Source organism: Chiloscyllium plagiosum, unplaced genomic scaffold (assembly GCF_037043375.1).
Source record: "Chiloscyllium plagiosum isolate Xiang-an unplaced genomic scaffold, Cpla_swu_hap1 HiC_scaffold_22, whole genome shotgun sequence".
Lineage (NCBI taxonomy): Eukaryota > Metazoa > Chordata > Chondrichthyes > Orectolobiformes > Hemiscylliidae > Chiloscyllium > Chiloscyllium plagiosum.
Window position 1 is genome coordinate 24,569,593 of NW_028270160.1, and position 16,198 is coordinate 24,585,790.

Genomic DNA, 16,198 nt, shown 5'->3' on the forward strand with positions numbered 1-16,198 from the left:
GGACTTTAGGTTATTTTCATACAGATTAGATTAGATTAGATTAGATTACTTAGATTAGATTAGATTAGATTAGATTACTTACAGTGTGGAAACAGGCCCTTCGGCCCAACAAGTCCACACCGACCCGCCGAAGCGCAACCCACCCATACCCCTACATTTACCCCTTTAACCTAACACTACTGGCAATTTAGCATGGCCAATTCACCTGACCCGCACATTTTTTGGATTGTGGGAGGAAACCGGAGCACCCGGAGGAAACCCACGCAGACACGGGGAGAATGTGCAAACTCCACACAGTCAGTCGCCTGAGTCGGGAATTGAACCCGGGTCTCTGACTGAAATGATGATCCATTTCAGTCTATCCAAGAAGAGTCGATCGTAGTCCTGATTTGAAGATGCTGGTGTTGGACTGGAGTGTACAAAGTTAAAAATCATACAGCACTAGGTTAATAGTGTGACAGGTTTAATTGGAAGCACCAGCCTTCGGAGCACCGTTCCATCTGAAGGAGCAGCGCTCCGAAAGCTGGAGCGTCCAATTAAACCATAACCTGGTGTTGTGTAATTTCTAACTTTATCCAAGAGGAGACAGCAAGGGATGAATTCTACTGGGGATATTGTCCTCACTTCAACCCAGTCAAAAAGTGAGTCAGCAGCCTGCAATGAGGGTACCCTTAATGAGCTTAGAGTGGGACTACCACCCCTCAGGGGCAGAAATGAACACCCTGAAGATCTGATGGTGAATCAGGTTGGCTGGCAGCTCTTGCAGTCCCAGCAGTGACAGAGACAAGTAGTGGTCGCTGTTGAGGTCTCACACATGCAAAGAAGAAGGAAGATGCCGCCCTGACTTAAATCAGGCTTTCTGTTTGGAAAGGGATTGGGAATTCTAGTGGCTGAAGGGGGGCAAAGGGTGAGGCAGTGGATGTGGCTGTCACGTTTTAGTAACTGGAGGTGCAAAAAGGGTGCATCAACTTTGGTGGAGACAGATGTTGAAAGAGAGGGTAAATCACTCCATGCCATGCTCTGCATCATTAGCTCTGACAGGAGTTTTTGGAGCAGGTTACCCTTGCACCCTTTCAATAGTAGATTAGTAGGTGTGGGGGAGGAAGTTCTGAAAAATAGGAAAGAAGGCAGCTACACAAACTTGCACTTTGCAAGAGCTACAAGCTTGATCTTTTAGTGTTTTAATGTTCACACTATAAACTAAAGCTGCCCTAAGGCTTTGTGGATGAAGCCGAGAGTATCTAACATAGTATCAGTCGTAACGTCACTATTATTTTTTCCAAATATTATTATTCCATGTTACCACTTTGAAAACTGTTACTAATTAGAAATCTTCTGAGTGTTGTAGCAATGAGTGGTCCCTCTGTAACTCCCTAAGATCTGGTAAAATACTTTATCCAGCATAACTGCATCACCAACCTCTAAATACAATGAAAAGCCATGGATTAATAAAACAACCAAAGTGCTTCAAATTATACGTTCTTTTGCTCACAGTTTCAAATAATGCAATATTTCAACACTTTGGTTTACCGTTTGAAGCTTGTAATTCTGAAATATTACTCTCACACTCAAGAAATGTGTGCTGCTCACTTTTTCACTCTTTGCTCAAGGAGCATATTTTTATTTCTAAATCAACAATATGATAACATCTTAACATTAAGTTTCCTCTTAAGTTTTATACAAATATACTCTAATGGAAAATAAACAGCAGCAGCAGCTTAGGGGTAAAAAGACAGTGGTAGTAGGAAATAGAAGCCAAGAGTTTGCTTGTCTCAGACTAACTGTGGGTGTGTGGGCATTTTAAGTGTTGACTGACTCGCTACACCCACTGTCAAGAAAGTTTGGCAAATTGTATACCATTTGGTTTGAGCTGAGATTGGCAAGCCATAATATTAGGGTCTTGGCTCATCAGAAAGTGCCAGCCAATCAGAGGTTAGCAGCTTCTGGATCCTAACGTTTGCAGGTTGAGGCCTACTCTTCAGGAGGATCCAACACCTAACAAAGGGAAGTCTTTTTCTTTTTCCCTCATGGTTGTAAGGGTCAATGGAGGAAGGGGTCAGGGGTGGTGTTGAAGGCAAGGTGAGGGAAGGTAACTTTTATTAGCTTCTGTGCAAATATTTTCCCCAGACTAGGGTAAATGTAAATCACCTCCCAACATGGCAGGCAGGTTGTCCATTCAGCAACGAGCTAATTTTAATTTCACTTGGAAAGATAAATCATTGGGGAAGTGAAAGATTGACAGGTTGAGGCTCCTAAATGTGAAATAATTAACTATTTGAGGGCTTTGACTGCGAGTGAGTAAGGGAAGACTTAATGAACCTTTTCAACAAGTATGTAGTGGTGAGAAGGGCGCAAGTATCTCTCTGGGGCTGACTTGCTCAATTATTTTCCATTCTCAGCCGCTCTTGGGGAGGAAAATTGTGCAAAATCCTTCATTGCCTAAGTTTAACATCTCATTCTGACCACAGGGCAGAACCATCCCAGCCCCTGAACAACATGGGCAATGGCAAATCAGTACGTAAATGCAGCACCAACTGAAAAATTAAAATCTTGACGTCCCTGAGAGAAAGAAGTTTGATTTTCCATCCACGATTTTAACAGGAAGATGAGAATCTCTCTAATGAGTGACAAGAGGCTGACTTGGATGTTTGAATGTCTCATTATTATCTAATTGTATATCATTTATATACAATTTTCTGCTCTTACACCCAATATACCAAGTCAGGGCACATGCCATGGGTAGCTACCATCTGCATTCTTCATCCAAGGAGGTTGACATTGGATGTACACCAGCTGCACCACATCGTCTCTGACTCATTTAGAATACAATTTATGTCTGTAGTTCACAACTTTCATTGTAATGCTGCTACCAGGCACTTTGTGCACTGGGACAGCCATGCATCCCGTGCATTGGAGCTGGATGCATCACAAGGCTCTTAGTTTACTCTTTTGGCACTCGCTCACGTTACAGCCACTTGGATGCTCGCAGCATCTCTGACTTGTCTTGCCTTTTAGCGCATACACAAAGCCGGGCAGCTTATTATGGTTGTCAGCAATGATCAGTTAAAGGGTGGACATGTCACTGTGTGACATCATTGTCACATCCACACCATACACCAGAAGCTTACACAGCAAACATACTACATGTACTTCATCCAAATGGCCACCTTTTCAAGTTTAAGAGGAATAATCCTCAGAGGAGTCCAAGGGAATTGTCATCAGTCAAGAGATTCTATTACAGCCAGTCAAGGACTGGCTGTTTTCAGTCCAAGAGTTCAGGCATGGTCAGTCAGCCATTTGGGGTGATCAAGGTCAGTGACTGTGTATCCTTACAGTCTGCGGAGTGGGAAATAGTCAAGGCTACAGGTCCAGAGTAACCAGTTGAGTTAGATTACTATTAGGTCAGTCAGGGAGCTGCACAGATATCAGTCAGAGGTCTGGACAGTGATCAATCAAGGCAGTCCTTCCATCTCAGGGAGCAGACGATGGGGCGGTGGACAGTGCACCACAACTATATTTGAAACAACTAAGCTGTATGCTGGAACTCAGGAGGTAAAGTGGTGAGGTGAGTAGCAAATCAAAGAGTTGGGTGGGAACTTGAGAAGGGAAAAGGCTGACAAAAAGGGCAAAGAAGAAAGGAATTTGTAGATTTGGAAGACCATCTGTGTCTGCAACTCATTCAGGGAGAGCTACCTATGTTGTCTTCTAATCTTATCCCAACCAATAAGTATTAAATTCTGAAAGATAATTCATACTTGCAATCAATGTACATTTAAAGTACGGCATACTACTATTGCTGATGGCATTATTTAATTTTCAAATATGTCCATGTCTATTTGTCCATTGCTCGAGAGACATTATAGTTATACCGAAATATACTAAAAATAACTTGCGATTTAATAAAGCAACCCATCAAGTGCTTCAAGTTGTGTGGACACTTCATGGTTTGAAATAATGCAATCATTGAATACTTGGGTTTGATGCTTGAAGCCTGTAATTAGAGTATTATCTCAAGTTGTATTTTTTTAATACATTACATTGACTTCTGAGGATCTAATGTACCTTTACCTTGCTCTCCGCAGCTCTGCATGCTTCTGCATCCAAAACATCTTCCCTCCCTGGTTATGGAAGAAATGGGCTACATAGGGTAAGGCAAGACTATACATATCACACTCTGTAAGTGGCAAGTGACGTCAGCTGGTATTCCTTTTTACTATTTCATTTCCTCTACCTATAAGACTTTAAGCCCAATTCTGGTACTTCCATACCTGCCAGTTTGGAATTATTTGTGACAAGTTATAAAGTGTGCCAGTCACAATTTATATTTGAAATTAGATGATGATGAAAGAAGGATTGGTGCAATAAAGTTACAGCAAATGCATTTGCAGTGTTTTGTGCACCTATGCCAAATTATTCCTGAAAGTTCTAAGAATGTTGAAAATAAATGACTGCTGTATCAGAACGACCACCCATATAAAAAAAAACATTATGCGTATCCTGTATTGTCCAATGTATGCAAAGGAGTGAACTACTTAATTAATAGAATTTATACTGATGGGATTACTATAATGTTGAAGCTTATGCATTAAAGCCAATGACTTGCTATTTCATTTTTATCACAGTAATTCTTTAACTGCAATGAAACTAGAAGAAATGAATTTGTGTTGCAGTTAATTAACCTACTCTGGGTTTGAAAGCAGCTTAACCCAATGGAATTCTAACAGTAAGGATGCTGTGGGAATTTATACAACAAACTTCCCTATTTTGATATTAATTAGGAGTCTTACTCAGAGGAGCCACAACAATAGTTGAATTTTCCATGCATTCAGGAAAGTCATTGGACTTTTAATTAAATGAATTCAATTAATATCCTTAAGGGGCTCCATCCTGCACACGTCACTATTTACTGCAGCTCAGGGGATTTGACCTTACAAGGGCAGCCCTGTAGCTTTAGCTGTGTGAATATTTATTGGGCATGGGTATTTGGGCTTCCTTTCCATCTAGGAGAAAGTGAGGACTGCAGATGCTGGAGATCAGAGCTGACAAATGTGTTGCTGGAAAAGCGCAGCAGGTCAGGCAGCATCCAAGGAGCAGGAGAATCGACATTTCGGGCATAAGCCCTTCTTCAGGAATGAGGAGGGTGTGCCAAGCAGGCTAAGATAAAAGGTTGGGAGGAGGGACTTTGGGGGACAGGCGTTGGGAATGCAATAGGTGGAAGGAGGTTAAGGTGAGGGTGATAGGCTGGAGAGGGGGTGGGGGCAGAGAGGTCGGGAAGAAGATTGCAGGTCAAAAGGTGGTGCTGAGTCCGAGGGTTGGGATTGAGATAAGGTGGGGGGAGGGAAAATGAGGAAACTGGAGAAATCTGCATTCATTCCTTGTGGTTGGAGGGTTCCTAGGCAGAAGATGAGGTGTTCTTCCTCCAGGCATCGTGTTTCCATGGTCTGGCGATAGAGGAGGCCAAGGACCTGCATGTCCTTGGTGGAGTGGGAGGGGGAGTTGAAGTGTTCAGCCACAGGGCGGTTGGGTTGGTTAGTGTGGGTGTCCAGAGGTGTTCTCTGAAAGGTTCCGCAAGTAGGTGGCCTGTCTCCCCAATGTAGAGGAGGCCACATCGGGTGCAGTGGATGCAGTAAATGATATGTGTGGAGGTGCAGGTGAATTTGTGACGGATATGGAAGGATCCCTTGGGGCCTTGGAGGGAAGTGAGGGGGGTGGTGTGGGTGAAAGTTTTGCATTTCTTGCGGTTGCAGGGGAAGGTGCCGGGAGTGGAGGTTGGGTTGGTGGGGCGGTGTGGACCTAACGAGGGAGTTGCGGAGGGAGTGGTCTTTCCGGAACGCTGATAGGGGAGGGGAGGGAAATATATCCTTGGTGGTGGGGTCTGTTTGGAGGTGGCGGAAATGACGAAGGATGATACGATGTATCTGGAGGTTGGTGGGGTGGTAGGTGAGGACTAATGGGGTTCTGTCCTGGTGGCGATTGGCGGGGCGGGGTTCAAGGGCGGAGGAGCGGGAAGATGCGGTGGAGAGCATCGTCAACCATGTCTGAGGGGAAATTACGGTCTTTGAAGAAGGAGGCCATCTAGGTTGTTCAGTATTGGAATTGGTCCTCCTGGGAGCAGATGCGGTGGAGGCGAAGGAATTGGGAATATGGGATGGTGTTTTTACAGGGGGCAGGGTGGGAGGATGTGTAATCTAGGTAGCTGTGGGAGTCGGTTGGTTTATAGTGAATGTCCGTGATGAGCTCGTACATGAAGCTGGTAAGAGTGTACTTGATATATGTTTGATTTAGCAGCCATCCAAAATAAATTACTGACTCATCAAAGGTTGATTCTGGAGAAAGTGTTTTAGCATGAGCCTGATCTCGAGTAGGAAGTGATCTTCACAACATGTAGTGTAAATGTGCTTGCCTAGTACATTTATTTAACAAGCATCTGCTACTGTTTAGTGCAAAACATTGCAATCTTTCTCTTTCACTGGTTTTGAAATTCTGGCATACATTTATCAGACGCAGCAGGTCTTAACCCAGTTGTAGGTTTTTGAACATTTGTGAGCCATAATCTGACTTCATCAGAGAATATTGACTCATACACCAAGGTCCTCCAGCCTTGTCATTCCTTCCAGTCAGAGTGGGGTTGCGTGTTGCTTGTGCTTTGCTATTAAGTACTCTGTTGAAACTTCCTAATAATGCATGTACATGGTTCATTAGCTGATTGGTCTAGCTAATCCTTCTCCTCTCCCTATTTCCATAGTTCCAGTGTTTCCAATCATGTTCCAAAGTATTTTCACAAAAATACCACACAAGAATGAATGTTGAGATCTCATGCTCCACAATGGTGTCTGTTGCTATCTTTTACTTCCCAATTGCAAATGCAGTCAGTCAAAAGGAATAAAAGGAATTGGTTAAGTCTGACTGCTTTCTCTGCATTCTTTGTATGTCTTTATAGTAAAGCATGATGATGTTGTAATCAAGCTATAATAACTGGCAGAATACAATTATTTGTTAAGACTTTGATTCTGCTTTCCTTTGTCCTGGTAGCCACAATCCACAGATTTCACACAATACGACAGTTACAGTGACGTAGGAGAAGCTGTCAGAGGTAGGTATGCCTTTCAGATGAATATTTCTGCTCAGTTTATACATGTGTTTAAACTTCTCTTCCAGAAAATAGTCCAGGTGTTATAGTTTACCCTTACTCCAAGTATCTGTAGGAATTCTGTTAAATCACACTGAACATAAGTTGCCTACAGTAAGTGGATGAGAGAAAGTGAGGACTGCAGGTGCTGGAGAGTCAGAGTCAATAAGTGTAGTACTGGAAAAAGCACAACAGTCAGGCAGCATCTGACGAGCAGGAGAGTCAGCGTTTTGGGCATAAATTCCTGATGAAGGGCTTATGCCTGAAATGTCAATTCTCCTGCTCCCTGGATATTGCCTGACCTGTTGAGCTTTTCTAGTGCCACACTAAATGGTTGCATTGCTATCCCTATCCCTACTCCTTGTAACCCAGTGATCCTACAGTGCTACTTGGAAGTGGACTTGGTGGAGTGAATAGTCATTTCCTGTTCTATGTTTTATCAACATCCCAGGCAACTCGGTACCAGAATTTAGCATGTGGCATCCATATTTAGTTAAAAAACAACATCTTCCTGTCTTCCCTCCAAACTTTCAAGAAAGTACTTGGCACTGCCCCAGATATCAAAGACCTGCCATTCAACAGCATGTTGTGCCTCACATTGTTCTAATGGAAATCTTATTTCGTTTTCTGAAAGAAATGATTTTTAATTATCATTCCTGCTTCTCACTGACATCAAATACTATGCTTAGACCACAGCTTCTGGATTTTAATTTATGCCCAGCCTATTTTAATAACACTCCCTTTTTAAATTGTGTTGCTAGCAAAGTATAGGGAAGAGTAATCTTTTTAAAAGTTAGCATTATATGCTATATTATTGCTGAAGCAAGTGTTAGAGGCTGTAGCTGCATGTCTGAGTTTCCTTTTACTAAAACAGCTTGGCACTGCCACCTAGCAGTTGGAAGCAGAACAGATGGTGGCCACTGTTCAGTGTTGCGGGAAATTGAAATGACAGAATTCTCAGCTAGATCGATGACAAAGGAAAATAAAATCAGTCCGGATTACTCTCCTTGATCTTTATTCAGTGAGTGCTGTTGGAACTTGCACGTTTGTTCAATGTCTGATGAGAACTGGATTGACTGTGATTAACTCATAGCCAAATAGCTCACTAGTACATAGTACCTGGACACACACATCAATAATTGAAAGAGTTCTGTGAAAGTCAGGGTGCTTAATTCATTTCTTTGTTATTTTAATAAAGGTATTAAACTGTTTATTTACAATGGGTTGATATCTGCAGTAAGCAATAATGAGTGAAATTTCATGTGAATTCATTAGCCAATCCTGAGTGAAGACCTCAGTGGCAAAGGAGTCAAAGGTTAACATTGGAAAACTGACGTGACATCAAGCATGGTTAAGGGCCTTATCAGTCAATAAAGACAATTTTATTTTAGAACCAGTTATGACCTTAAAAATAAACAAATAAGTCTTAATCTTTCTTACCACACTGCAAATTAATACATTGATATAACTACATGTCTGATCCAATTTTATAATGTAGAAAAACATTTCTCTTGAAGTAGAAGAGATAAGAGTTTTATCAAAATGATTCAGACATAGGCAGGGATAACAGCTGAGTAGAGGTGGAGTACTTCTGTCTGAACCAGATGGCCCATGTGTCAGAACTGCCTTTGAACTTTATGCAATTTAGAATCTTTAGGATTGAATGATTGCCTGGCAGAAGTATGTGTTACTAAGCTGGTGTGGCTTCTGTATCTCTGGAGGTTAGTAATGGGCAGTATTGATAGTGATTAGTGTCTACCACCCATCCTACTATAGATGAAGTCACACATAGAGACAAGTAGAACCTGGTTAGCAGAACTGAGTTAGTATAATGGACTCAAAATGCATTGGTATATAAATTTTCAATAATTAAAGAAAACGTAATAACATATACAAAGGTGCTGAGCACCAAAGTAATAGCTTTTCTTTTTTTTCTTTTTCAGAAACGCTGGTATGTTGATGCCATTAAGAAGGTCAAAAAATACATTAAGCGTAAAAAGGAAAAGCTTACTTTTTAAACCATAGTACCTACACTTTTTTGTGCATGCTGAGGAGATGCATAAACTCATGTAATAACTGACTTCAAGTAATCCAGACGCCAGTCAAGAATATTTTGTAGTGATTCTTAGCCTAATTACTTTGAAATAAAATCTAAGAATTTTTATATTCAATAGGACCATTTAGTTATAGATGAGAAGAAGCAATGAATAATGTGTACAGAATGCACTAAGTAGTGTTAACTGTAATGTCAAAATATAGAACTATTTTGACTTTTAAATGTTTTATATGAATAATTGTACACACCGTCTGCTTCAAGGAAACTAGGCCAGGATAAGGATAAAGCTTGAGAATATCATTCCAACTTTTGGTTCTTCCACAAACTGCAAATCCAAATATGCATACAGTTATTCAAGTATATTTAAAAATGCACATCATGAAGGTTTCATTTTATCCTTTAACTTTGGATTTTAGCCCATAATTTTGTTTATATTTTGTTCCTCTTGGAAAATATGCTGAAACAGTAGGTCAACTTCCTCTCCAGTTGACTCCATGTAATATTTCCATATATAGTACTCAAATGAGCTATGGTTTGGAAAGTTAGATTATTTGATTGAGAAATTGGAATCATGCAAATTAAACTCACCAAGCCAATTGAGTTTACCTGAGCATTTCAAAAATAAATCACATTTTGACCCTGAAAGAATTTTATACCTTTGAAGTTAGATTTTCTTTTTGACATTAGCAGAAATCATAATAGAGATTTGGTGGTAAAACCAAAGGTATTTCAATTGCATTGTTCGTACTGCTATTGCAGCGCATTGTAAAATAACTTAAATTCACTATAATGCTGCATTTCAATCATATTAATTCTGATAGTACTTTTAATTCATAAATACAACAAAGCATTAGTTGATCTTGCAACACTGTGCCTGTTGTAAAAGACTGTGGATTGTATAGAATCATTTGTGGGTTAGTTTTTCTTTGAGGAAAAATACTATTATCTATATTTGTTTTACACTTAGAACAAGCTAGCTTACAGCAAATGCATTTTAGTTCTCTGAAGTTTAGTGACTGTCATTGACACACAGTCATTATTTCTCTCTCTACCTTTTACAGCCTACACAGGATGGAACTGTTCAAGGAACAAGGATGGACAGGGGAGTTTCAATGCCTAACATGCTGGAGCCAAAGGCAAGTCTACAAAAATCAGTGAAATTGTACACCGATAATTTTTTAAAAAAAAAGTTTACTGCATATGATAAGAATAACTAAAGTAAGCAAAAAAAAATCAACTGTGTTTCCTAAACTAATTGGCGTACTTCCCGATTATCAGTTCTGTTAGGTGTACAAAAGTTTCAAGTTCTTCCTGTGGAGAAAGGGTGTAGTCCCAACAGATAACCTCTCCGAAATCATAGGCAAGATTATAAACTTAAAACTACACAGCCAGTTAGCCCACATCCTCCTATTGTTTCAGTGCATTATTTCACTATTACGCTCGATTTGTGCATCACTTTTAGAAATGATCATTTGTTTTTAATTCCCTTTCGTAAATAGGTTTGCACGGAGAGAAAACCTGTTGAAAATAGACATGTAAAATATATTTGAAAGTAATTAAATAGACAAAACATTTGGTAGAAATGACCCTGATAACTGAGTAAACATTATGCTAATCTCCTATTAATGTAGATCCCAAGTCAAGACTTGCATTTCATTTAAATAAAAACAAAATATGGCAGATGCTAAAATTAAAACAGAAAATATTGGAAACACTCAGCCAGGCATGCTATAGGGAGAGAAATAAAGTTGATGTTTTGAGTTGAATATGAATGAATAAGAATTATACTTGAAACAAAACATTAATTTTATTTCTCTCTTCATGGAGACCTGCAGACTTGTTGAGTCTTTCCAAAATTTTCTGTTTCCATTTTATTGCAGAATCTCATTAATATACAGCTAACTTTGTCAGCCTCCTATGATTAGGTATGTAGTTGAGAACCTGAGTGGAATTTAACATCTTCCTATGTGTCAAATTTGTAGGTGGGTGCATTTAAACAGGTGTAAGTGTAGAAGGTGGAGTCACTGCTTTCTTCCTAACTCTACCCTGACTAAATCTACAGCAGGAAGGTCCAGGCCCACCTCCAGTTGAGGCCCTAAATGGGGATTTGCCAAGTGAGAAGCCAAGAAGTAAGCCTAGTCAGGACCCCTTGCTCAAAGGCACTTATTGAGGGACTCTGCATTGCAAAGATTGCTTAATGGGAGCAGACTCCCTGACCAGTGACCCACCACATCAAGGCACCTAACTTGTGGCTGGGTGACTCGTGAACTTTGGCCTCTGGTGGGTGCAGTACTGGCAGCAACTACTGCTTTCCCACTAGCACTGTCACCAATAAAGAACTGCTGACTCTGGTTGGCTGTATAAGAGTGTTGATGGGGATTTCACATTGGTGACATGAGTCAAAAAAGAAGGGACTGGTAAAAATACTTGATGTAGTGAGTTCATTGTTAAAACATTAAGAATGCTTTTTTTTTTGGATAGGACTTCCTTTATTTTAATGTTCATACATGCGGTATTAGTATTCCTGTCCAGGCCAACATTGCCCATAGTTGCCCTGGAAAAGGTGAGCTGCCTTTTTAAACTGCTGAAGTCCATTTGGTGTTGGTGTTGGTATCCCCACAATGCTGTTTGGGAGTGAGTTGCAGAATTTGACCAGTGACACTGAAGGAATGGCAATATAATTCCAAGTCAGGATGGTGAGTGGTTAGAGGTGAAACTTGCAGATCATTTTGTTCCGATGTATCTGCTGCGATTGTCCTTCTAGATGGTAGCGGTTGTGGGTTTGGAAGATGCTGTCTCAGGATCTGTGGAGAATTTCTACAGTGCTTCTTACAGATGGTGCACACTACTGCTAGTGAGTATTGGTGGTGGAATATGTGAATATTTGGCTATATGATGTCATTCAAGTGGATTACTTTGTCACAGATGATGTCAAGCTTCTTGGGTATAGTTGGAACTGCCCTGATCCAGGCATGTGGACAGTATTCCATCACACTCCTGACTTATGCTTCGTAAATGCTGGGCAGGGTTTGGCGAGTCAGGAGATGGATTACCTACTACAGGATATCTATTCTTTAGCCTGTCTTTATAGCCACTGTATTAGATAGCTAGTACATTTAAGTTTCTGATCAATAGTAACTCCCAGGATGTTGATTCAGTGATGGTTAGGCCATTGAATGTCAAAGGGTGATGGATAGTTAGCTTCTCTTCTGATGGGGATAGTCATTATCTGACATTAGTGTGGCATGAACGTTACTTGCTACTTGTCAGCAAAAGGATATTGTCCAGGTTTTGCTGCATTTGGACATGGTCTGCTTCAGTATCTGAAGTCACCGGTAGTGCTGTGTAGTCTTCGATGAACATCTCCAAAATGACCTTAGGAAGAATGGAAGGTTGTTGATGAAGCAACTGAAGATAGTTGGGGCTAGGACAGTACACTGAGGAACTCCTGCAGTGATATCCTGGAGTGATATCCTGGAGCTAAGATGATTAGCAACAACAGCCATCTTCCTTTGTGCTAGGTACAACTCTAATCAGTGGAGAGTTTTCTCCTTGAATCTCACTGACTCTACTTTTGTTAGGGTTCTTTGATGCCACACTCAGTCAAATGCCCTTGGCGTCAAGGGCAATTACTCTCACCTTTGATATTCAGCTCTGTAATGGGATCGGGAGCTGAGTGGCCCTGGTGGAATCCAAACTGGGCATCAGTGAGCAAGTTTTTATAAGTAAGCCAAAAAGAAGGGTCACTGGATCCAAAACGTTAGCTCTGCTTTCTCTCCACAGATACTGCCAGACCTGCTGAGTTTTTCCAGCAATTTCTGATTTTGTTTATTATCAAGTGCTGCTTGATAACACTGTTAATGACACCTTCCATCACTTTATTGATGATTGAGATTAGACTGATGGGGTGGTCATTGGCCCAGTTGAATTTGTTCTACTTTTTGTGTACAGGACATTAATGTCTGTGTTGTAACTGTACTGGAGAAGCTTGGCCAGTCTTTGGTACTATTGCTGTAATGTTATTGGAGTCCATAGTCTTTGCTATATCCAGTGCCTCTAACTGTTTCATGGTAACACATGGAGTGAAATGAATTGGCAGAAGACTGACAATCTGAGGATATCTAGTGAAGGTCGAGATGGATCATCTACATGACACTTCTAGCTGAAGATAGTTACAAATGCTCCAACCTTATTTTTTACACTGTGTTGGGCTGCCCACTTATCACTTAAGCAATCGTTAGAGAGTAGTTATGATATGAAGTTTGCATAATTGTCATGCTTTGGGACTGTATTTTTAATTGATAGTAAAATGCAGAAATGAAAGGGATCACATTAACTGTTTGAATTCTGCCCAACAACAGCCTTGAGTTGTATGTGATAATACTATGGCTGTAAGAGGTGTATTTTCTTCTTTTTTTCATGAAGAAAGGTTGAAACAGAGGTATCATGCAGTCTGCTCAAAGCCAATAGTGTAAACAGCTGGTGAGGCTTTCAGGTGTTTTTAGAGTTTAGAACAATAGAAGTTGCCTGAATGGGTGGGATCAAGCTCCCGCAGAACCAGAGTTTTTGGATTTAGCTTTCAGCAGTTGCTGGGGTCATGAAGCTGGCTGTAGAACCTTTTATTCCTCTCCAAAAGCTGGGGTTCTCTTCCTGCTGCTAGAATTACATATGAGACAATCTATTTTACTGACATGTTTATGAGATGTTACTAATTGGAACAGTTAATTAGTATATATTATTAATTAGTATATACTATATTAAGCATTTTGGTAGAGTTACAGTTAAGCTGATTCTTTCATTTTATTTTTATTTTGTCTGTAGTTTAACTGTAGTGTAAAGATATAGTGTGTTTCGCTTAAAGGGCAAACATGAGGACTGCAGATGCTGGAAATTAGAGTTTAGATTAGAGTGGTGCTGGGAAAGCACAGCCAGTCAGGCAGCATCTGAGGAGCAGGAAAATCAATGTTTCGGGCAAAAGCCCTTCATCAGGACTGAAGGCAGGGAGCCCTCCAGGGTGGAGAGATAAATGTGTTTTGCTTAAAGTTGAGTAGTTTGACCAATTGAACTGCATCTGGAATGCAACACCTTTAAAATAAGAACATGATAGGGTCTAAACTGTCCTCTTAATATATTTTGAGGGAGTTTGGTCTGGTCCATAACAGGTACAATACAGTTGTTAAAGGAGGATCCTATAACTGTGTTGTTAGTGAATAGACTGTAAATCTCCAAGACACAGGGAGGTGCTAGGAACGTCAGATTTTTAATGACTACACTTGCTAAACTGCATATTTAATTCCAAAATAGAATGGAGTTGTGGGATTCACACAATAACTGATTAGTCTTTCTAACTGGATGCAGATCCCATGTGATTCCTGTTGCCATGGAGGTTGCCTTTTAAGAGTGAAACAGAATAAAGGAAATAATTGTAAACTGAGTTTTCAGGTTATCTTAAAATAGCTATGAATGTAAAAACAGGACAGTCTGCAAGAACATGGGAAACAAAGAGAGATGGCAGCAAGGTGAAGGCAGTTAGTCCTGGCTCTGTTAGTCACCATCCAAAAAGTGGTGGCTGTGCACATTCGGTTTGAAGAGATCAAGTTCATGAGGTACCAATCGAGATTGGGACATTCACCTACTTTGGCTAGAGGGGAGAATCACCAATTTATCCCTCACTGTGAAAGTCAGTTCTGGGATTAGAAGTATCCAGCTGGGAAAGGAAAAGAAAGAAAGCAAGTGCTATGAGGTGGCAGCTTGAAACTTTGACCACAATCATGTCAACTTTGATCTTATCGAATGATAAAGCAAATTCAAGGTTTGGTAAAGTCTATGCCTACTGTTAATTCTTGTAAGCACTCTAGAGATAGGATTTTTTGACGGGCTACCATGTTGGAAATAGAATGAACTTAAAAAGAAAGGTCACCATTTTATACTGGTTTCTGGAGAATGAAGTGTCCTTTTAAGAGACATAGCCTCCAAGGGATATTTTTTGTTATTTTGAAAGTTAAATAGAGACCTTTTCTGTGGTTGAGATTATACATTTCTGAATAGTGTTTAGAATAGTGTTGTTTTAGTTTGTTGGTTCCGACAAAATATTTTAATGGATCATTTCTGTCAGCGTCTGGAAATTTTAATATCTTTCAGAAGTTATTGATTTCTACCAGGATCATATCAAGTCATATTCTATAGATTAGAATGAGAAGCTCTAAAAGGATGCATATTTGAAAAACTTAATGAAGATAAGTAATCAAATTGAATTTCCCTTACCAATATAATTTTTCTTCTATTATGTAGATTTACCCTTACCAAGTACTTGCAGTGACTAACAGGGGACGCAGCAAATTACCAAGAGATGTAGACAGAACAAGACTGGAGGTGAGATCATGGCATGAAGAATTGGGAATGAATGTTGCTGTTTGGGAATTGGAATGGGCACTTGTACCAAATCTAATAAACTAGCTTGTAATGCTCTGATTTTCAAATGTGTGACCACTTGGAGGAAAAAATCTTGTGTCACTAGAGCCTTTTAAGAAAGTGTTTCAGGATGATGTAGTTCATGTGGTTTGATGTCTTCAGTTCAGCACATAGGAGTTTCATTTCAGGGCAAAGCATCAGGTTCAATATTCTGTATCACAAAGATAACAGGATATGAAGGAAACTGTTCTTTTCATCCGACAATGCTTGCACAGAAATCTGCAACACCCACACATAGCATTTTGGTTTCTTTTAAAATAAGGCAGTGGTTTGCTGTTATGATTTGTTCGTTATTTGAAATATATTTTCTGGTATCAATGCTGGCTTTGTTCTGGCACTTGTGATTTAACTGAAAGTAAAATTCTGGATTTAACTTCTGCTCCACCTAATAACTTGTTCTTGCTCACCTGCCTCATTTCCCAACTCTTTATCTCGGTCTACTGACACTGTAGATTGACTGTGAAACTCTGCACAATTTCCTCAGTTCGATGTGTCTAGATGACCAAAACTGAAACATAATATCTGAAGTGCACTTTTACTAG

General features: G+C 40.1%; 1 protein-coding gene across 14 annotated transcripts in view; it reads left to right on the forward strand.

The window, feature by feature from the left end:
• ablim1b (actin binding LIM protein 1b) overlaps positions 1-16,198 on the forward strand; it is a 422,940-nt gene that overhangs the window by 401,619 nt on the left and 5,123 nt on the right. For 13 of the 14 annotated variants that reach the window (XM_087998851.1, XM_087998859.1, XM_087998857.1 and 10 more), the window contains 2 exons: positions 4,083-4,147; positions 7,033-7,194. In XM_087998851.1, the coding sequence (XP_087854977.1) occupies positions 4,083-4,147; positions 7,033-7,179 (212 nt within the window). In that variant the 3' untranslated portion in view covers positions 7,180-7,194. Of the gene's footprint in view, positions 1-4,082; positions 4,148-7,032; positions 7,195-9,072; positions 9,081-10,246; positions 10,322-15,476; positions 15,558-16,198 lie in introns of those variants that run through there. The other variant, XM_087998863.1, reaches the window with a different exon arrangement.